The 24568-nt window shown below is 35.4% G+C and overlaps 1 protein-coding gene across 1 annotated transcript; it reads left to right on the forward strand.

Annotated features, from left to right (window-relative positions):
- The first annotated feature begins 929 nt into the window (after nucleotides 1–929).
- LOC129262511 (G kinase-anchoring protein 1-like) lies at nucleotides 930–24067 on the forward strand. Its single transcript, XM_054900638.2, has 9 exons — nucleotides 930–1211; nucleotides 11208–11372; nucleotides 12794–12871; nucleotides 13551–13745; nucleotides 14854–14970; nucleotides 15643–15750; nucleotides 16250–16313; nucleotides 17759–17829; nucleotides 18365–24067. Exons 1-9 carry the CDS (start codon nucleotides 1017–1019, stop codon nucleotides 18464–18466), a joined length of 1095 nt encoding a protein of 364 aa, XP_054756613.2. The 5' UTR covers nucleotides 930–1016; the 3' UTR covers nucleotides 18467–24067.
- Nucleotides 24068–24568: the final 501 nt, after the last annotated feature.

Here is a 24568-nt window from a genome sequence, read left to right on the forward strand (position 1 = left end):
GTCCACCCCAACAAAAAGTTGATTTGAAAAAAAAGGAGAAAAATCAAACAAGCATAACACTGAAAATTTCATCAAAATCGGATGTAAAATAAGAAAGTTATTACATTTTAAAGTTTCGCTTAATTTCACAAAACAGTTATATGCACATCCTGGTCGGTATGCAAATTGGCAGACTGATGACGTCAACCACTCACTATTTCTTTTGTATTTTATTATATGAAATATTCTTATTTTCTCCTTGTCAAGCTAGTGAAACAAAGTTTCATTTCTCCCTGAACATGTGGAATTACCATTGTTTTAACAGTTTATGGTTAAGTTTAAGTTGGTCCTTCTTGTCAAATCTGTAAAAATTGAAATATTTTATTATTCAAACAATAAACAACAAACGAAATTGTGAGTGATGGACATCATCGACTCTCTCATTTGCATATCACTGAGTTGTGCATTTAACTGTTTTGTGAAAAGTAAGCGAAACTTAAAAATGTCAAAGCTTTCTTATTTTACATCTGATTTTGATGAAATTTGCAGCGTTATGTTTGGTTGATTTTTCTCTATCGATTCAAATCAAAAAATTTCTGGGGGGACTTGACCTTTAAGATCATATATATTCAGGAATTTATGATGATTTTTACAGCAAAGAAAATAGTTTCCTCAGTTGCCTGTAAATGATAAAATGAAAATTTTGTCATGAGAAAATAATTCCGACCGGTGCTACCATCTTCAAAACATTTTTCCATTAAGCATCCAATCAGTGATCTCCTCTGAGAAAAGAAAAAAAAAGTTTGTTTCAGCCATGCAGATGAAAGGAACTTTCATTTCCTATTTTTCATTTCCTATTACACTCTTGACAATATTGTTTTTGAAAGTAGCCGCAGGTGGCGCTAGAACAAAATTTAAAAGGCCCTGTTAAAATTAATGTCAACAAAAACAAACCACATGCGCGGTGTTGTGACATTTGAACCCGAAGTCTGGTGTATCAAGTTTGAGAGATTGAAATCGGTTGATTTATCCCCAAAATGGCAGCAATGCATCTTTCCTCAAGATTTGGTGTTCTTCGAGTCGATGATTCACCAGACCTGGATTCGGACGAAGACATGGCTGCGCAACGGAGGAAAGAGAAAGAAATGAAAGCAGCTGCAGCTGTGGAAGCCGCGAAGAAAAAGGCGAAGAAGAAGAGGAAGGCACAGCAGCAGAGCAATACGAAAAATGAGGTATGGTACAGTGTGATGTGCGAATGGGAGTGCGCACAGACCTGTGAAGGCTGAAAACCAAGTTGTGTGTGTTTGTGATCGTGCTGGAGTGTAATGGCATGGCTCGCCTACTCGTCCTGGGAATTCCCCAGGCGAGGATGAGTGCAAAACCTCAATATTGCAACATTACTTAGTTACAAGGGGAGCTAAGTTTATGACATGTATGTGCATCATCATCATCATCCGTTTAAGTACAGTCCACCAGGTTGGTGTATTATCGTACTTGTAAGTTGTAAAAAATAAAAAATAAAAAAAAATATATAAGTTATAACCTATGCGCAGTCTTACTCTTAGCGCAATTGGCTTTTCTGCACCTCAGCCTTGAAGTTGGCTACTGAAGTGCAGTTAACTGTAATGGCAGGGAGAATATTCCACAGTCTAATGGCATCAGGAATAAAAGTTTTCTGATAGTGATAAGTAACAGTGCGAGCATGTGGGACGTGTAACCTCATCTGATGACCACGAAGCGAAGTGGAAGTAGCAGCCTGGTTGAACTTGAAGTACTGTACCTTTGATACATCAACAATTGTGTTTACCAAGCGATAAACCATCACCACCTTGAACTGGGCTCTTCTCTCTTCAACTCAAGGGTGGGCCACTGTAGCTGTCGTAGCATATCGGTGACACTACTAGTGCGACGATGGTCTCCCATGGTGAATCTAGCATATCGTCGCTGCACCATCTCCAGCTTCCGGGTGTTGTCCTTGGTGAAGGGGTCCCACACTTCACATCCATATTCCAGGACAGGTCTGAGGAGAGATTTGTAACATAGAACCTTGACGCTTCTTGGGCATGAGTGCAGGTTACGTTGCAAGAAGGCACGTGTAGAGTTGGCCTTCTTGGTGACCATGCTAATATGGTGGTTCCACTTCATGTTCTGATGAATATGAACACCAAGGTATTTTGCAGAGCTGACCTTTTGTAAAGGTTGATCATGAATGGAGTATGTCATGTTTAGTGGATTCCGCTTGTTGGTTACTGAGATAGTTTGACACTTCTGAGGATTGAATTTCATAAGCCAGTCTGACTCCTACTTCTGCAAGGAGTCAAGATCCTCTTGAAGTTTGTTGGCATCATCCTGAGATTGGATCTTGCGGTAGAGTAGGCAGTCATCTGCAAACAGTTTGGTTGTTTGAGATGAAATGCAATCAGGCAGATCATTGATGTAGAGTAGAAACAGGAGAGGGCCGAGGACACTGCCTTGCGGCACGCCTGACGAGACTGGGATAGTATTTTTTTAGGTACATCCATTGATGACTACTCTTTGAGTTCTGTTGTGGAGGAAGTCTTGAATCCAGCGCAGGGTAGTAAGACGAATGCTGTAGAACTTCAGTTTGTATAGAAGTCGATGGTGAGGGACTTTATCAAAAGCCTTCGAAAAATCTAAAAGGATCATGTCGTGCTATTCGCCTTTGTCAAGTCCTTTGGCAAGGTCATCACAGGTGAAAATGAGTTGGGTGATACAAGAACGTCGCTTACGAAATCCATATTGAGCATCTGTTATAATGTTATTACTATCCAGGTGATCCATAATAGAGCTGCAGAGAACATGTTCTAGGACTTTGCACGAGATAGATGTCATACCTCGAGCGAAGTTCGTGCAGGCTCCACTCTAGACCAAAAGCTTCGGTCTCTGATATGTTGGTTGTTCAGCTGAACTCCTGGCGTTGGCTTCACTCACCTGTGTATGAGGAGAAATTTAAAAAATAAAAAAATGTTAAAAAACTCCTCGAAACAGACGGCTGCCAGCTGTCTAGCTCCACTCCACTTCACTACCGCTACACTACACTCCACTCCAGCTCCACCTACCCGAACTTCAGGACGGTGAACTCGATCGGATATTCTGAGTGACAAAGGTGGGATGGAAATGTTATTTATTGTAAAAATTATAGAAAAAAAAATATAACGAGAAAGAAAAATAGTTTAATTTCTTACTCTTCACCCGTATTTCACTCCGTGTCCATCCTCCGGTTATCCTGAAAATTGGTGATTTTGGGCCAGTATCTTTTTCCTCACGTATTATTCACTGCCGATTTCAAAACATCGCATGCGATCGCGATCGGTTTGACCTGCGACCGATCGCCTGAGTCGAATCTATTTTAAAATCGGTGTTCGATCGATGTCATCGAGCGCCGGTGCAGATTTTGCAAAATCGGTGCATCGAAAAAAAATAAAAATAAATACGTCGGCTGTCCGTTTCGTTTGGTTTACACAATCAATCATCAAAATACAAAATAAACAGTAATGTCCAACTCGACTACAACTTACTTGATTTGTATTCCCCCCAAAATGAAACTGATTGTGTAATTATGATGCCTATTCACCATTAATTTGAAGTTTATTTCGATCATAGTTCGAGTCTTACTCGTCTGCTCGTGCCGAGATAATTTATGCACGATGAATTCATGAATGGAAGTCATCGATCGTGCAGCGCATGCGCAGTACTGTGCTTTAATCAAACCAGAAAATAGCCGGAAAATTGATGCGATCAACGTAAAATAAACCTTGCTATCATGAACAATATTAATATTATGACCATAGAACATTATTTAATCGTAATATTTAACAATAATTTGCATATGATAATCATTAATATGAATTTAGAGCTTGATGTGAAACGTTTGTATTTCGTTTCAATTTTCAATGACGGACATCACATGACAATCGACTTGAGTGAGTGCACTTGTCTAAAAAAAATCATCACGTCAGGATTGATTCTCGAACATTGTCAACATGCAGAAACTCTTTTCAAGATGGTAATATCACCATATAATAACATTTTACATGATAAAACAGAGAAAATTGCGTTTGATATTTTTTCCATCAAATTGAAGCTAGTGTTGTAAAAACTAAAGGATGTGGTGTGGGTTACAGATGATGTGATGGCACGAGATACATACGAATTACAATGGGCGAGTGGTTAATTAATTACAAGTACAACACTGACAAGGGTTACGACTCACGACTACGAATGGGTTTATGACGGTACAAGAACAGTGACAACAACTAATACTCACCTGACACTTGTACAGACGATTCCACACGGTAGATAACAGGTATACTATATCAGACTTCTATACAGCTAGGTTGCAGACCATGGCGCCGAGTGGGGAGCTACTGTGATGTCCTCACTCGTTGGCGTCTCGGGGTCTTCTCTCCGTGGTGTCTGGATCCAATCTCGTACATGTACAAGTACATGGCCAATTTACTACACTAGTTTGGGCTCTGATTTCATGAATGGAAAATATGTCCTACGTCAACGAACGCGCATGTGCATTGTGCTTCTTTTTCTCGGAGCTAGCTCGTGCTCCGGAGACGTCCAGGCCAGAGATGGAATAAAAATAAAAATAATGCCAGTATAATACTATTATGAACATGACATACATGTACTTTGCTGACATTGTCAATACTTTAAGTATGGCCATAAAATCTTATTAAATCTTATTTAACATCCAATAATAATTTATATGAATTTAGAGCTCGATCCGAGACATTCATATTTATTTCGATCGCATGCTCTTGTCTTGTGTCTAAAATACAAAAATGTGGATTATCATATCAGGATTAATTTTCGAACATCGTCATAACTCATATTCCTCAATCTTTCCTCACAATCGTTATATCAGCATTGAATACCAATTAAAATGACCATCCAGAGAAAATTACGTATTTATTCTCATCAATTTGGAGCTCATTTTTTATCCAACTACACAATCTCAGGCAAGTTACAGTGCTCCCGCTGGTTGCACTTGTTTGCTGGCGCTGGCATCAAGCACGCCTGTCGTTTCGGGAGAGTGAGTGTACGGGGCTGCGGGCAGGGCTGGTGTGTGCGAGTCTGGACCGCAAATGCTAGTTGACCGAAAATCGTTCGGATCGTCTCTGCGTGATTCATGTCTTTGATATTGTTTCATTTTAAACTTATATGTTGTCATCTGCAAATATCATTGTTGATGATATTTTTGGAAGAATTCTGCATTGGTCCCCGGCTTTTTTTGTGTTTTGTGATCATGGAAAATACATACGAACTTTGCTCTGTCATCTGCTTGTGCAACGCTTACCCGGCCAGCGCATACTGTCAGTGCATGCAACGCGTGCATAGCGCATTGACTCGACTGCCGGAGCAAAAAAGAATTGACTTGATTTTCTCTGCTGCGCCTTCAAAATTCGATGCATCGATGTTCGATCGAATTAAAGCTGTCGAACACCGGTTTTCAAAATAATCGATATGACTCAGGCTTAATTTCCATCCCACCTTTGTCACTCGGAATATCCGATCGAGTTCACCTTCCCGAAGTTCGGGTAGGTGGAGTGTAGTGTAGCGGTAGTGAAGTGGAGCCTGCACGAACTTCGCTCGAGGTAGTATGTGCACCCAAAACTTTAAGCACAAACAAAACATCTATTTTAGTATTTGATTTTAAATTCCACAAAAATATGAAATGCATTTCATAATTTTTGTGGAATTTAAACTTAAAATAAGGCCTAGCCCTAGAATGTTTTGTTTATGTTAAAGTTTTGGGTGCACATACCATGCATACCTGACATGAAGCTCTCCTTGTAATGTCATTGTCAGTATGGAACTCTCTGCCATCAGAATTTAACATAGTTAGGTATAACTGTTAGTCTTATCTATATGAATTTATTTATACAGGAACTTCAAAAATATTTAATTGTAATGCCTCAAACAGTCAAAAGCGTGAACAATGATATTCTACAGTGCAGTGTTGTCTAGGATTGTACATTTTTTATGTTTTCTTTTCATATTTTAGTTAATTTTGTTGTTTTGGCTGTTTTTTAATGCCATCAAACTAAATTGTGTTGTTTAATTCCTTCTCAATTATTATTTTCCTTTACTCTTTTTTTTGTGTTAATGTTGTGGTGGCCGTCAAGGCAAATCCTCGAGGGTTTTATACAACGGCCATTTTCCATTTGTAATTTTATCTATATCATTGTAATTTTTGTTAACCATATTTATACCTGTTGTAACTTTTTTTTTATATAGGCAGGGCTCCAAACTGACCAGGGTTGTAATAAAAAACGTTTTTTATAAAAAAAAACAAATAAAACGTTTTTTATTGTTTTAAAACGTTTTAAATCGTTTTAAAACGTTTTTTTTCCAACGAACGATGTAATTTTCCTGTAAATCAATTAAATTATACACTTAATACAATATGATTTAAGCTCTTGATGTTTTAATTACATTTTTGGAGTATTAAGAGATGACTACAATTTTTGTTACTGAATTTTCAACAGAAAAGTTCATATTTTTCCCAAAATTACTAAATCAAGGAAATTGAATGCCAAAAAATTAAGTTGACATTTTATAGGTTTATTCCTCATATATGTAGTCTCAGGTTTTTTAGTCTTATCAATCTATAGGGGTGAGAAGAAGTTGCACTATGTAAGAAAACAACATAATCTATACACTATAGGCTTTCAAAGCTTAATTTCATTTATTCAATATGCTTTATTTCATTTGTATCAGTTATATAAATTTTAAGTAATAATAATGATAATAATAGTCCGCTTTTATGTAGTGCTTAATACATTGGAACGACGTGTCTAAGCGCTTTACAGATATATTATTAACCCAGTCATCGGATTCAATCAGTCATTCCCGCACACAATGTATGCACATCCTCCACTCCCTGGGTAGTATTCCAGTCAGTCGCTAGTGAGGCGCACACAGTACTGGACAAGCTACAATGACTTTCACATCCTACCGGGTACCCACAAGTGCATGAAATATAAGTTTGGGTTTAAATCTATAAATATTAGGCCCTTGAACTGCTTATTTCTTTAATTGAGGAATTTTAATCAAATTGTTTTTTTCAATGTTTGTTTTAACTTTTTTTTTTTTTTATTTGTTATGTACAGTTTTGTGGTTACTTTTGGGTTTTTTTATCGTTTTTTAATGGAAATTATTGGCAATTATTTTCCAATCATTAACAAAAAGTACAAATATTGATACAGATAAAATGTTGGCGAAAAATTTGCATTGGCTTTACTTGTGTAATATCATGGAGCTATCAATGTGTTGATAGCTCCATGGTAATATCATAACCGCATATCCATGCATGTATCCAAAAAATAGTCTTGAACAATATGGCGTGGCCCTGCTGTTCTTATGGATTTGTCATAGAAATTTTTAAGGAGGCCATTACAGTCCCCTGGGATTGTTAGGGTTAAAGGTCAAATCCACCCCAGAAAAATGCTGATTTGAATCAGTAGAGAAAATTCAAACAAGCATAATGCTGAAAATTTCATCGAAATCGGATGTAATAAGAAAGTTATGACATTTTAAAGTTTCGCTTATTTTTCACAAAACATTTATAACAACTCAGTGATGTGCAAATGAGGGAGTTGATGATGTCCTTCACTCACTATTTCTTTTGTTTTTTTAATTGTTTGAACAATAAAATATTTCAATTTATACAGATTTGATAATAATGACCAACTAATAACTGAACCAAAAAATGTTAAAACAATGGTAGTTCCACTCATGTTCAGGGAGGAAAAAAAATATATTTCACATTACGACAATGAGAAAATAACGACATACAAAATAAATAGTGAGTGATGTCATCAGTCCCCTCATTTGCATACCAACCAGGATGCGCATATAACTGTTTTGCGAAATTAAGCGAAACTTAAAAATGTCATCACTTTATTATTTTACATCCGATTTTGATGAAACTTTCAGCATAATACCTTTTTCTTGGGGTGGACTTGTCCTTTAAGGTTTGCTAGCTGATTATCTTATTCTGAATTAAACTACTTTTCTTCATCTTTACAAAGCGCAAAGTTTCACCTACTTTCGTGTGTACCTCAAGGTTACAATGTCAGTTATACTGTCTATTTGCAAAATATTATTGTGCTTGTGCAACACTTCCATTTCATTCAAGTACTACTATTACATATTTGAGCTTATTTTAAATAGTGTTTCTTTCCCTGTCTAAAAGTGAGCACAACACTCAAATGCTTGTTAAAATGAGAATATATAGATTGATCTACATAATTGAACAGGAGGAAAGGAACATGACAAAGCAATGGAAAAGGGGAGAATAAGGGGGGAAAGAGAGAGGAGAAAAAGAGTGGTTGTGAGAAAGAGATTTAGTTAGAAGAAAATAATATACCACTTAAGAAAAAAAGTATAAAAAATATATTCATGTAAAATCACGTCCATGCATATTTATAACACACAAGTCTATGAGGTGTTTTAAAACACGTTTTTTTTGTAAAAAAAACGGGTGTTTTAAAACGCGTTTTAAAACATGTTTTAAAACACACCGTTTAAAACGTGCCAACCCTGAAACTGACCCTTTTTTTCTACTGGTCCAACCTATTCATGTCGGACCAGTAGATACCCAGTTTTTCAATTTTTTACTGGTCCGAACTTAAAATCTACTGGTCCCCAAAAATGAAGGAAACATTAAAAATGGCGCGAGTTTATCTTGCTGTCCTTTCTTGTTACCCCCCCCCCCCAAAAAAAAATGAAGGAATGAAAGACAAAAAGAAAGCAAGACAGACAGAAAGAAAGAAAGAAAGAATAAAAGAAAGAAAGAATAAAAGGAAGGAAGGAAGAAAACAAAAATAAAGAAAGGAAAGATGTGAGGGGAAAAAAGAAAGAACTAAAGGAAAGGAAGGAAGGAACAAAAATAAGAAAGAAAGAACATGCAAAAGAAAAAAAATAAAAGGAATGAAGGAAAGAAGGAAAGAAATGAAGCAAGCAATAGAGAAAGAAAGAACTAAAGACAGAAAGTAGTGAAGGAAAGAAAAAAAGAAGCAATTAAAAAAAAAAGGGTAAAAGGAGAGATGGAAAGAAGGAAAAAAGAAATGAAGGAAGGATTGAAAGAAGGAAGAAAGGAATTAAGGAAGAAATAAAGAAAAGGTAAAAGGATAGATAGAAGGAAAAAATAATGAAGGAAAGAAGTACTTAGTAAATAAAGAAGGAAGGAAGGGAAGTAAGAAATAAAAAAGAAAGAAAAAAGAAATAGAGAAAATTATTATTTTAAAGGATAGAAAGAATGAAAGAATGAATTAAAGAAAAAATGGAAATTAAAAAAGAAAGACAGTAACAAAAAATGAAAGAAGAGAGGGAAGAAACAAAGAAAGATTGAAAAGAAAGGAAAGAAAGATAGAAAGAAAACAGAGGAAGAAAGCTAAAACTATCATCATAAATAAATTATCAGTTTCTTTTTGGCTCAATTAAAATATAGCTACGAAAGAAAGTCAGAAACCAAGTGTATCAACACACACACAAATGCATATGTGGGGCTATCATGTATTCAGACGATGTCACTCGAAACCCGATCTGTTTGAACTAAAAAAAAGTGAAAATTTCTCCTTTTACTGCTTACAAATGACAGAGTTACCCCAATTTTTAGGAAATATGGACATTATAAGAACTTTTCATGAGTGTGAACTGTGAATTTTGACAGTTCTGTGAGAGATTTCTGGCAGAGGTCAGCCAAGCTTCGTTCGTGCAGCCAGTAGAAAATTTACCATGTGGGCTGTGTGGCAGGCTACGTATGTACACTGTATGTTACCCTAGTAAAATTTACATGCGATTCATTCTGTGTGTGAATGACAGAAATTAACGCGAGGAAAATGGTTTGCAATTTGAGTCAATAAATTTTTTTTCATGTTTATGTTGGACCAGTGAATTTGACCATTTCTGGAAAAGTTACTGGCCCGACAATGATATTTTTACTGGTCATGTCGGACCAGTAAATCTTGCTATTTCTGAAAAATCTTCTGGCCCGACAGCGATTTTTACTGGTCTGGGACCGTTGGACCGGCGCTAGTGTCGCGCCCTGATATAGGCCTATATAATGGAATAAATTCAAATAGAATCAAATTGAATTGAAAATTTCAGTTAGTAATCTTATATATGTAAGTGTGCTGAAAATCTCATAAAACTCTGGTCTGTTTGAGACTATGGCCCGTATTCTGAAATCGGGTTTAAATTAAACCCTGTTTTAAAGTTGTGGTTTAACTATGGAGAGCCAAGTAGGGTACAAATCCCTAACAGTAACTCATTTGACACTCAAATTGTTCATAATTATCTGGGAATGATAACTGAAGTATTCTGAAATATTTTTCTTCATTATGAAAGCAACAGGAAACAAAATGGTAAACATAAGAGATATACAATATAAACAAAATTTTTGAGTTTTTGGCTCCCCATAATTTTATGATAATAATAATAATATAGGTATATTTACCCAGGGAAGCTGCTTCAATTCTGAAAACTGTTCTCCCAGCGGGCCCTGCTATTATTATTACCCCAGCTTTAGCTGGGCTGCCTAGGCGCTGAAAGTATTCAAGGAATTTCTTCCTGCCGGGTACCCATTCACCTCACCTGGGTTGAGTGCAGCACAGTGTGGATAAATTTCTTGCTGAAGGAAATTACGCCATGGCTGGGATTCGAACCCACAACCCTCTGTTTCAAAGTCAAAAGACTGGGCCACAACGCTCCACCAATTTTAGCACAGAGTTAGACCGTGGTCTAAGTTAAACTTAAGTTCAGAATACGGGCCTATACAGTTTTAATAGGCCCTAATGTATTTCTACTTAGTTCTTGTCTTGAATTCTTATGACACTTTTCACTTCTTGTAGATATAGATCTGTTACAGTAACATAAACTGAAGTTTGTGCAATCATGAAATCTAAGTAGAAAAAACAATTACACTGTTGATCGCCAACACAGATGAGCACATGTGGGACAGTGTATTACTGTTGCTTGGAAAAATAACCGAAATTTGACTCGAATCCCTTTTTTCTTACAGAATCCTTTAGCGCATATTTTGCAAACATTTATGCAGACCATTTCTATGCAGGTTATTTTATTCGATTCTAGGCAAAACTCATTTTGAAATTGTTACCGCAACTGGCAATTGTCTTTTAACTTCTCTCACCTCAACACTTATTATGATAATTAATTTTTCTTTTTATCAGCTACGGGAGATGACTTTCACCAAGATTGCTAGCGTTCCCAAGGTGGCTCTTGCATCGAGTCCTCCAGCCAACAAGCCGGTTGTCGTTCATCCCGATGTGTTGAAGATCGGCTCTCCTCCGGAGGGGAGTAAGGAATGGGAGCATTGGCACAATAAAGACCAGGAGGTATAATCCTATTTCTTTTCATGAGTTTTCTCTCAAAAAGAATTTGGCAGTGTTGTGAAATACAACCTGAATGACCCTAAATGGTATGAAAGCAAAAGATAAACAGTTGAAAGAATTTATTTCAAAGCATGCATTTTTTGCTTTCAACCATGTTCAAGAGACAAGAATTGCTGTTTGATTTTCCCCTCATAGATTGCAATGTTTGAAATGATATAATTAATTTTGAAATTTCATGTACTGGTACCTATATTATCTATCCATTTTAGCAATGTGAATTTTAATTGGGGTTGAAAATGCATTATTTTGCTTAGAAAAGTATTTTAGGCATTATCTTATCTTAAAACAATGTACTAAAATTACTTTTTTTTACAACTCAAATATTGAAAAATTTGATTGTTTTGTTTTGCTCGATTTTTAAAAATAATTAACGACTCAATAATATACAAATATACTTTGCCTTGAGAGTTTCTGGTAAAAACTATGGTCAAGAGGTGACTCCAGAATAGTACTATTCACTGAGGGGCGCAGCCCCGAAGTGAATGGTACTATTGGAGGCACCGAGGCCCATAGTTTTAACCAGAAACTCGAAATTATGGCAGAATATATTTGTTTTATATTTTGGATCAAAAATGTTAAACAAAAGGAAAAAAACAGAATAATGGCTTACCTTTTATCCTCTCTTGTCACTCTGAAGGTCTTGTGCTCTTAAATAATATCCAATTTTAATGAAATCCAAGTTTTAATAGTCAATGAAAATGTCTCAAAAAGTCAAAGCATAAACTGTAGTCTAAACATTTTTACACTATTTATATCATTTTCTTTGTGCGAGAGTCGCCCATGGTAAGCACTCAAGCTCTCGTATACCCCGCTGAATGTTGGTGATTTTGATATCACGCGCATCAGGCGTATGGCGCCGTGACGTCATTTCCCCAAATAGTTTTACTATTTGGGGAAATGACGTCACAAAAATGACGTAATTTTCCCAAATAGTATGCCTAGCTGCCAACATTCCAAAATAGTTGAAAATACACATAATCACGTGAAGCTCTTTTAGCCAATGACCGGAGGATAAATTTTTGATCCAAAATATAATACTACTTATATAATTTCAGGGCCTAGCCTGGCTGTGATAGATCATTGGCCATTGTTTGTTCCCTCATACACTCAATTGTATTATGTTCATTATATTGTGTAAATTATTTGTTTTGTAAATTTTGATTGTATTTGATGTTTTTTATTGAGATTATTGAAAATAAATGGATTGAATTGATTACACCATTTTAAGGGGATGAGCAAGAGTCTGAAATGCAGGAGTCTCACGCATAATACGTGAGACTTGGCATGTCTGCAAGTGGCAATTTACATTTAAGTACTTTGTAGGTCATGATCCAATGTTTACTATCTGTTTTCACCTCGTAAAGTTTGTTGATGGGCAGTACCAGAAAGACATTCAGAGAGCCATACTTCAAAGCAAGCTGGAATTTGAGAAAAGGGAAAAGGTAAACTCCAGCTCAGTTGTCTTCATGTTTCACTTTTTCTTTACATTGTGAAGGGTAGTAATCGTTTGACATTTTGTTCAGTACTGGCAAGTTATGTACCATTATGGATTTCAAAGTTTGATATTGCCACCCACAAAGTCTAAAATCAGGTTTGAGATATAGCTAGTGGCATACTTTACATTGTACACTTATAACACTTATTGCCAACTCGTCCACTCACCACATGGTCTACTTTCATTTAGTCCAATGCCATTCCATCAACATTTCGTCTAACAACCATTTGGTGACTTGGTCCAATCATCAATCTCAATTTAACACTTAGTCCAATAAGACCAAATGGTGTATGGACTAAATTGCTATTGGACCAACTGAACATTAGATGGAATGGCATTGGACTAAATGAAAGTAGACCATGTGGATAGTGGACGAACTGATGGTAGACCAAATGACAGTAGACGAGTTGGCAATTGGACGATTTGGCATGAGACGAATTGGAAATAAACCAGAACAATAACATAAAATAAATTTAAAAAATAGAAAAAGAACCATGTGTTTGGCTAGGTGTTAAGAATGTCTCCTTTCAATGCTAATTTTATGATGATTTAGTCTAATTATGATAATTATGAAAAGGAAGTAAATCATGCATTATAACTTCTATTACATTATTTTGTTTTTTTAGTTCTTTCAAGAAATCGGGCCTGCAGGGGTGGTAGTGGATGAAGAACAAGCCAAGCTGGCTGCGATGAATCGGAAAGAGAGAAGAAAGCACTTACAAGGCAAAGAAAAACCGCAGCCCATGACCTTGCAGGAGTTCCACCAAGAAGCAACGAAAGGAGGCGGTGACGTTGGTCTAGATGAAATAGAGTTACCTCCGGTATGACTATGATATGTTGTTAGGATAGATGTTTGGCTAGGCGTTAGGCTGAGCTTAGGCACGATCTATTTGTTGATTTGTCATTAGGGAGGTTTTACTCCACGATGTACAGAGGATTCCAGAACACAGTAAATATATTGAAACTGCCCGTCAATTGACAAAGAACAGCTGGGAGGTCTTTGTCGAAAATTGGTGAACCGGACTAGCGGTTTCGGACCTGGCTGAGATTGAAAATACGTTGTTTCTCTGGAGTCGAGGACTAAACTGCTGTTTTGATTTGATCCACCAATTTTCGACGGAAGACTTCTCGGTTGTTCTTTTTCATGAAGGGCTTTTGACAATGCAATTTTTCTGTTTTTGAATCCTTTGTACATTGCTGTGCAAAAACTCCTATTTATGTACGGTGATGAAGACATTAGTTTTTTGGATAACACTAACACCAGCAACAACAAGTCTAGTGTTTTGATACACCTGTAGTAATTAGGTTTATGTTAAAAGCAGGTTTAGATTGTGCCCTGCTGGTCTGAGTGTCACAGTCGGTGTTGACGATCTGTGTCATTTCCCTTTTTACTAACACACAAAGTGGGGAATTTTTTATTTCAGGTTTGATGCCAGTGGTATTGGTGGTTTTCACAATCTCATGATCATGAAAAGAATCAGAACTGTAATGTAAAAATTCCTCTTTTGCAATTATGATAAGTACAAATTCTTCAGAGCTTTTTACATTTAAAGGAGTACATCACTTTTGATTTTATATAATTTTAGAATTTGCATTTTGTACAATGATATTAAAGAGCAAATTCACAATATTAATTTTGTCATCAGGATTTTTTGCATGGATTTGAGAGGATTTTGTGAGAAGTTTGACATATTGCTCAGCATTGAGTATGTTTGTCATGATCTAGGTATTTTCATTTCATTTTCATTTAGTTTATTTCCATTTTCAACAATTTCAGTTTGTTTTGTACATTTTGACATACAAATAACAAAACATATTTCAAGCATCCCTGTACCAAAATTATATTCACAAAAATATATTCAAGATCTAGGTATATAAATAAATCCCTGATCATTATATGATTATTTTTTTTTGGGTGTGTTTTGACAGCCTCCTCCTGAAGAAAACAAGGAAATCTACACCAGTGTCAAAGAAGAGATAAACAGAGTTATGGCAAAGGAAAAGAAGACAAAGACGAGAAAGAAAAGAGACTCAGAAACGTCAGAGGTAACGACAAAATTATTCCAAAGTTGGGTACTAATTTTATAAGTACTGTGGGCAGTTTCATAAAGCTGTTCTTAATTTGAGAGTGACTTTAACAATGATTGGTGATCCTTTCTTGTGGTAAATGATATTCACCATTAAATGTTCATTGCTGATTATTCATTGCGTGACAAAGGATCACCAGTCATTCTTAAAGTCGCTCCAGGAGCCCAACTGCAGAAAGAGTTGCGTTTGAATGCACCTCTAATGATCATTATCAAGTTCAAGTCTAAATTTTGTCCTTCTGATTGGTCGTAAATCAAGTTGGGCGCGATCGTTCTGAATTGTGTTTGTTTTCAACTCTTTCTGCAAAATGCACCAGAGGCTGTTAAGAAATAAAAACCCCACAGAATAGCCCCAAGGGACTCTTTCACAAAGCTAAATACACTGAAAATCATGCTTAAAAGGGGTACTTCAGGCTGAAAATAATATGATATGATGAGAAAGAAGTCAAACAAAAACTAAAAATTTCATCAAAATCAGAAAAGGAATAAGAAAATAATGACATTTGTGCCGACTTTTTAGACGTTTTGTAGTTTTTTCTTGAACCCAGATAAAATGTAGACTTTTTTCTATGGAAATTCTCTATAGTACTTTTAGCCTTTATTATTATTTTTTATTTTTTTGCCTTACTAGAAAAACAATCATGAAATAGATGCCATTCGACAAGTACAGAAAGAAGATGAGCTGGAGAAAAAGACTGCTGAAGTTACTGAGCTTCATGAGACGATAGACAAATTAAAGGTATTACAGTTGCATTTCTTACCCAGTACATTTACGTGTGTTTCATAATACCTGTGAGCAAACTGTGCCCATATTGTGCCCTTTTCTCATTCACCTTAATCCTGAAATATTTGTGAACTCAACACCATGTCTTAACTACAGATAGTTCACTATCAAAGTGATTACAAACCTCTAGACGCTACACTTTTTCTTGGACCTCACTCATAGTACTTCTGATAAAAGTAGCCACTCGAAGTAAATTTACGATAAGCGATAATGATGGACAAGTTGTATGTGGCTGGCTTACAAACTGTATAGAGATAGATGAATCAGTAATCATGAATTAAAAAAAAATCCTTTGCAAGACCATTAGTCTTGATATTTTTATTTCTCATCTGTAACAACATTTAATAATATATACTTATAAATAGGGAGTCCAAATTTGTCTATGTATTTGTGTGTACCAATTCTTGTGTGCTCTGTTAATTGTCCAAATTGCTCATTATTTTGATCATTTTAGGCAGAGCTATCACAGGTGAAGAAGAGAAATAAACAACTATGCTTCATTCTCGGGCAAGGGGAAAGTAAGTACATGTATATACTCATATGTTCAGGCAGTTCTTTTTTTCTTTTTCACATTTTTGCCTTTGAAAAGAGGATTTGCAATTGAAATATATACAAAAATTATAATATTCAACTTACGTATTGGTAAGTCTAGTTTAACAGATTTGCATTCACATGATTTAACAACTCTTCTGTTTGTTAAAAGTTTGTAGATGATGTTAAGAAATGATTTGTATGCATTTAGGAAATGTTACATAAGATTTCCATATTTGAAAACATGTCATGAAAGACCACTTGGGTTCAATCTTTCTGATTGATAAGCAGTAATGAAGCTTCACTGCCAAGCCATTGCTGAATTACTGACTCTTTGCATAGTCATATTGAATTTACATCAAATACTCTCCTAATTCATACTGCATTTATTTCAAGAAATAAACTCCTGCCTGGGTCCTCTTTCATAAAGATTTGTTATAATAACAAATGCATGATTTCTTTAACAAAATGACTTTCAGTCAATCAGATTGAATGATTTCAGTAGTTTTTAATTGTTACATCAATTTGTTTTATTATAACAAGTTTTAATGAAAGGGTCTTCTGGTCCCCACTTATCTCACTTGGGTTTATGAAATACAGTATCAGTGAATTTCTTGAGTCTGACTGTAAATACACATGGGAGTGGATTGGAACCCACAACTTTCTTATTGAAAGATAAGAGTCAGGACAACTACTCAATGCCCGTCCCACTTGGCTTGTTTGATATTACTAGACCACAATAAATCATGAACACTGAGTTAATTGTTTCTTGTATGTGCTCACTAAGGTTACTAGACTGGCAACTAATGGCACGGCGTGGGAAAATATAAAAATAATTCATTTTCGAACAAAGTGATGAAAATTAGTTAGTAATAAGTAAATGAATAATGAAGTAAACATCTTTGAATCATAACAATGAATTATCTTCTAAATCTTCTAAACAATCATCTAAATGAACTTCATTGGCTATCTGTTTCTGATAGAATACATTATCGAATACTTGTTCAAACCTATAAATCTCTGTCAACCACACTTCCTTCTTACATTTCTTCATTATTTCTGCAGCTGCTCCTTCCTATGTCATTCCAAAATCCAGAAAACGGGCCGGTTTCAACTCTTTTCAATCTCTTTCCCCCCCCCCCTTCTTTGGAACAAACTCCCTCCATCTCTCCGAAACCTCTCTTCTCTTGACCTCTTCAAAAAACATCTCAAAACACACTTATATAACCACAAACCTTAACTTGTCTTATACCATCAACAGCGCTTTGTATCCTCTGGAAAAAGTGCTATATAAATCCAATTATTATTATTATTATTATTATTAGTTATCCTGTCAAATAAAAGCTGCTTGGCTTTATTAGTCAGTTCTTAACAGACTGTGCAGGTGGATTCTATTGATTTAATGTTAATTGCCTGAACCCTTATATTCCAGTGAAAGACAAAGCTGCAGTTCTACTTCAAGTGGAGGAGCTTGTAACAGAAAAGGATGAACTCACAGCAGAGGTCAGTTATTATATTGATAATTGGTATTAGTATAGCGCCATCTATTGACATATTTATTCCAAGGTGCACTATTGTGATTACCAGGGCTGGTATTCAATTGGAAGTATTAATTTTGTAAGTAGTTTACTTAGCATTTTGCTTCAAAAATAAAATAAAAAAGCAAATAATTCTGTATCAAAGTTACGGCGAGACCTGGTGCCGCGCAGCATTTTGAAAGATAGTACCCCTGGATATCGGAGTTTGAGACTCGATACGCATTTTTCTGAAGCGCCCATGATTCTTAAAAGTCCACCCAGTTACACAGCAGAAAGCAGCGATGTGTGGAGCTTTAAAACTGCAGCTGCATAGGAAGTGTGTTTTTTGTGAATAATTGTTTTCAAAGTCAGCAGTGCATTATATTGGATGGAGTAATGCAGGCGAGACTGCTAAATGCATTCCACTTGTTTTATGTAAAGGGTTATTACAAAAATTGTAATCTGACGAGGCACTTTGTTGGAAAAAGGGTTATTATTTGTTTATTTAATTTCCTCCACAGGTCGCTGAATTGTATGCAGCGCTGGAGCAAGAGAAGTCCAAAGTTAGCAGCCTGAAATCAGAGATACAAAAGCTTCATGAAAAGACTGATAAGAAGAAATAGACTCTCCAACCTTCCACGTGTGAACAGTTCTTGCTTTTAATGTTTTAATTTGGAGCCTCAACCAGGAGGGATATGCATTGAGTGGCAGGATTAGGACTTTATGACAGGCAGCCTTAAAAAAAATGGACATTATGCATGCAAAGAGATCTTAATGGAGTTACGTTGTTATGCTTCCTGTTACTAGCATTTCGTTTTGATTCATGTGGAATAGCTGGGAATGGTATGCTAAAAAATAATGCATCTTTGAAAACCCTATGGTTTCATGACATAAGTTTTTTAGGGATTGATCGTAAGACTGTTTGTTATGATTGATGCAGGCGCCTGTACTCTGAATACAGTCCAGGGGGTGTCTCACAAAGATTCAAATTTGACTTAAAGATAAGTACCAGTTGTGATAATGATCTGAAAATGAGTTCAAACAGAATCCAATAAAATGACCACCCAAGTGTTTGTATGTATGAATAAAGATTATCTGCCAATCGGCTCTGGAAAAAAATGTGCAATTGCCGAGATATAAGCAAAATAAGCAGGGAATTCCAAAAAATGTTGGGTATTTTTCCAAGCAATATCAATACACTGTCCCACATATGCCTTTTTGTGTTAGTTATCATCAGAATTATCGGTTTTCAGTTAAGATTTCATGCTTTCATCACAAAGATGAGTTGATTTCAATATACTAGATCTGGATCTATGACAATATGGTGGTGATTAACCTTGATTTTAAAAGCTTTCAGTCAGTCGGCAAGCCCTGAAAAAGTAGCTTCTTTTATCCAAGTGATATTCATGACTAGAGGGTTTTTGCATTGTTAATGAGCTTGGTGCGGACCAAAACACCTCTTTTTATTCGGCCATTGCTGCTCTAAATATAGACCAAATTTCAGGTTTTTGGTATCTTTGTAAAGAAGAAGAATCATTCTTTCAGGTCATGTGTATGGATTTTTAAAAGGATGTAATATAGGGAAAACTTTTGATCTAAAACATGAAACAAAATAATTTTTTTCATGCAACAAAAGTTGTTGTTTTCACACTTAATTTCTGTTTGAGCACAAATGATTTTTAGATCATGATAAAGCTGAAGATCTAAGCTTTACTATGATATAATTTTTATAAGAAGATGTATTTTAGATGGGTCAGCAGCCAGCTTTTCATAGGCCAAGTATATTTAGCAGCTCAAAAACAAGAATACTGCGCTCTGATTGGTCATAGAGACCACACACCCACGCAAATTCCAATGTTCCCCCACACTGGGCCTCTTTAAGGTCACACTCACCATGTGGTAATCTCTTCAAATTACCCGCGTCTGTTGTTTTGAAAACATTATTCAGCCAATCAGAACTCTGGATTTTATGTTACTCAGAAATTTCAGAAATCTCGTCTTGCATTTTGATGGAAAAAGCTGGCTGCTGACCCTTCTAAAAGATGCCACATATCAAGAGTGACATTGTAAGAAAGTATAGAGTTTGAGCTTTCTGATGATATAAATAATGTTTGTGCCTAAAACAAAATGTTGCACAATTTGCAAGTGAAAACAGAGGAAGAAAATTCCGTTTGAGGCATCTTTTCATGCCTAAAATTCAATTATTTATCAAAATATTTTATTCAATAGAAACAATCAGTATAAAAGAGTAACGTTTACTCTTTCATATGGTACAAAAATAATCAGTTTTACTCAGGGAGAAAGTGGTTAAATTCTTCGAGAAAGAAAGTCTCACAATTCACGAGATTTTGCAAGGACATGAATTCAGTCACGAGAGGACTTGGATAAATCTTGCTCATTTGCTTATTAACACAGGGGCTTGCGGACTGACTGCTTTCTCATGAAATAATTGTTTGCTGCAATTTCTTTATTTTACCTTTTGAACTTGGAAAATCACACTAAAATTCCCAATTTTGTGCATACATAACTCATTACTGCATTGGTTAGAGATCATGCTTAGAGGGCCTGCACTACTGCATAGTCACCAATAAGGTTACATGTGAGATTTCATGAGCGTTTTGGCCTTTAAACACGACTCAAAGTCACACGTAGCTTTAAACACGACTTGAAGTCGCACGTAACTTCATCACTTGAAGTCACACCTAACTTTAAACGTGACTCGAAGTCACACTTAACTCTCTGTGAATTACCCTCCAGGTGGATGTTTCTGTAAGTTATGATTGACTTTACGAACGAATGTTAACCTTTTTGTATGGTACAAATCAAATACCATTAAAACTTGGTGTACTACCATTTACCACAAAAAAGGGTCACCATTGATGTGTATTAAAGTCATGCGAAAAATTATGAAACGGCCGGCCCCCAGCTTTTGGTTTATTAGTATGGTCAGTAGAAATGAATTGTGTATACTATATTCAAATGAGACTTTTCACAGCAATCAATTATTAAGTCTGGTAAGCAAAAGGATTACCAGAACAATTACCATGCCATCATTCTATGATTGATTTGATTTGGTTTAAAACAGAGTTACATGGACGGTATTCGTTGCGCAGACGCCTTGATATTGATCACCCAAGGTTCAATCAGACGTAGAAATCAACTTTAAGATCAATCTCTAAGCTTTCTGTTATGGTTTTTTAATTCCCTGTTAGATCTTAATTGTATACTTCACATGAGATTTTATTTCTCCATTTTATTGTCATGAAATTATTTGATTGTCAGTCGTAATGGTTTTACTTCTACTGCCAAAGATCCGTTTTATTTATTACCCTTTTATAGCTCACTACTTGTAGTTGTTAAGAGCTTGAAATGAACGTTAAATTCCTAAAGAGAGAAAATTTGTATTTCTTCATCCTCCTATTTTACAAGATATTGATAGCTAATTTATTTTTTATTTTTTTCAGATTTCCTTATTTTTAATATGTATTGAACCCTTTATCAGCTAAAAATATGCATGCTTTTATCACATGGTGCTAAATTAACTTGTTACGAAGGAAATGGCATTAATGAGCTTGCTGTTTTTAATTAATGAGTTCACTGTTTATGTTGATCAATTTACATAAAAGTTGGCTCATTAATGCTGTAACTTTAATAACAAGCCTGAATTTAGCCACCTGTGACAAAAGCATGCATTCATTTTTAAAATAATTTTTTTCAGTATATGCACTGAATTAAGTGTAATTAATGATGAAATCTGCATAGACCAAGGTTTGGAACAACAAATTCAATACCACCGTAATGAATTCAGGCCAATGAATTCGATGGATTCACAATCCGGTACGCCACCTATCGGTTGCAACGGACAGGCTGATATTTTCACAATACCTCATGGGAAAATTTTACATCAAAATCATATGCTGTGTGGTGCGCGCTGCTTGCAAGCAATTATGCTGCGCTTGCTGGCACGGCTCGGCGTTCTTGCATTAACTGTTGACCAGTTGAGTACATTTTTAGTTCGTCGACCCACATTCACCGGAAAAAAGCTCATTCCGCCATGTTTAAAAGGCAGACTAAGCAGCGCCGTGGATGGTAAACACACGCAGTCACATTACAGTAGATCTACACTAGCACTATGTGCTGCATGTGCCTGCAATGTTGACCCCAAAGTTAGAAATTGGCCTGTCTGGCGCAACCGATAAGTGATGCACCGTATTGTGAATCCACCAAATGGTTGGTCATTTCTTATAAATGGATCTTTTAAAAATACTGCTGAATGACAGGAATGTAAGGTTTGAGGCATGCAAATGTTTTAGATGGTTTTTAAGTAAAAGGCCATTCTGTCTTTACATTTTATTCCAAGCAGACTAAACTTTTAATCATGATGTTCTTTGAAGTGTAATATTAAATGGCAACTCCCGGTAGTAATATTGAAACTTTTTAGTTGAGTTTGAATGTTGAGAAATTAACGGGATGTGCATTTAATGAGGGAAAAACAAATATTTGGGGAAAAGACTATCATAAGATCTTGAGCACCTTATTAAAAATCATAGCTGCAAGCTCCTTTTCATCACCATCCATCATATTTCATCATGGACAAAACAATTACAAATGTGCAAAAGCAGCCGTTAGATGTGTAGTGTTTGTTTATAGCGGAATTACTACAGAAAGGCACTTTACCAAATGAAGTGTCTTTAAGTAGCACTTCTATTTTAAAAGAAATAAGAATCTTCAAAGGGGAAGTTCACCCTGATGAAAAAGTGTGTTATAAAAATATCAGAAAAAAATAATAAATTTTTATGGTTTGAAGAAAATCCATCAATGATAAAGAAAGTTTTTAGAATTTAAGGGTTTTGATTTGTGACATGAACGAGCTGCTGTCCTATATGTAATGTAATATAAAATGCATACATTTCCATTTTCTTATGGTTTGAAATGACTCATTTTGAAATTGATTTTAGGAGATGGTGTGAAAATATGTATCTATTGATATACTGAAGATACAATAAAAAACATTCAATTTTTTGAGAAAATGTCATTTGATTTATTTTTTACCATATGATATGTGGGAAAGCTACTCGCATATGATATCACAAATAATAAAATAACCTCAAATAACTTTTTTATTTGTGGATTTTCTTCAAACCTTCACCAATATTTTCTATTATTTTTCCAGCTATTTTTACAATAAACTTTATATGTGGGTGAACTTCCCCTTTAAAAGGAGCTCTCCCTGCATTCCACATTATTTTGTCTATGATGTACTTTGAGGAATAATGGTGAATAGATGCTTGCAAGATTTCTGCATGAGGGACAAAGCTCAGAGGTTTTTTAAGGTGCCTTTATTAAAATGGGAATCATTTTTTTCCTTTTCCTTTCCTTTATTTCTGGAGGAGTACATGTATAAATTAAAAATATGTCCTAATTAATATGTGTAGCTTCTCTGGGTTATAAAATCATAGATAATATGTAATATTGAAGTGATGGTTGTTCCAGACTACCTAATAGCTTGCCAGACATAGCAACAGGTGATGTCTATAATAGAATTCTTGGTATTTCAAATATTTTCATTTGGTTTCATTTGTTCAAGGTTTAATAGCTCCATCCCTCGAATCAAATAAAAGATGATGTTAACTTCCAAGCGGAGTCTCTGGTTGCATCGATATATGCAAGCCCGATTTTGTGCAAGTGTACACCCACAAAACAGTTACACAAATTTCACTGGGAATTTGATGGAAGTCAAATTTAAAAGAAATAAGATGCGAACCCTTCAGAGCCAAATAGTTTGACCATACAATTGTATGATCGCACATAACCACTTATGCATATATTTTCATCGAGAATGAAATTTGATTTTATATTTTAAACACTTATCTAAATGAGCTTTATATGACAATCCTATAAATGTATTCACAGTAGCTCATACATGTTGAGAAAGGAAGGGTGTTGTTGCATGACAAAAGATAAAAGGAAAATGACATGCTAAAGAATAGACCCCAAGTTGATTCATTTCTTGGTGACCAAAAAGAAAGTAAAGCATTCAAATGATGTTTTAGAATGTGGCTGTATCGTAAATAGTGTTTAAAAAGACAATTTATTCATCTTGTGTGTCTGAACTGAAATGATACATGCATACAACAAAATAACACAAGATGAGTAAGCATTTTATTGTTTTACCAAAGTTTATGAACTTTCTTGTTCAAATAAATACTACATTTCTTTTTGCATATGTTTGATTTTGTGTTTCTTTTTTTCTCCTGTTTTAATCATAATCGCAATTATCATAGTTAATAGTACTCTTACAGGGCCAGATCCACGATTTTCCAAAAGGGGGGACACATTTTTCCTAGGAAAAATTTGACAAGCCAAAAAAAAAAAAAAACCAAAATATATAAGGATATTTCATCCCCGAAAAAAAGTTGACAGGCAAAAAAAAAAAAAAAAAAAAGGTCTTCACTTTCAAAAGGGGGGGGGGGCACACTTCTCTTTAGAATGGCATTTTTACATTAATTTTTTTTATTTTGCTTCTCAATGGGGGGGGGGGGGGGCACGGGCCGGCTTTGCCCCTTCCCTGGACCCGCCAGTGTACTCTTAATATGTTTTTAGTGGCTGGGGGTGGGAGTTAAAAATATTTACAGAAGGGCTATCCCATTCAACCTTTTTGTATGTCCCATATTTCTCAATTCTTACTTCACTTCATAAACTGACCAAGCCATGGTCATTTGACA

This window comes from Lytechinus pictus, chromosome 5 (genome assembly GCF_037042905.1).
Source record: "Lytechinus pictus isolate F3 Inbred chromosome 5, Lp3.0, whole genome shotgun sequence".
NCBI classification, from domain to species: Eukaryota; Metazoa; Echinodermata; class Echinoidea; order Temnopleuroida; family Toxopneustidae; genus Lytechinus; species Lytechinus pictus.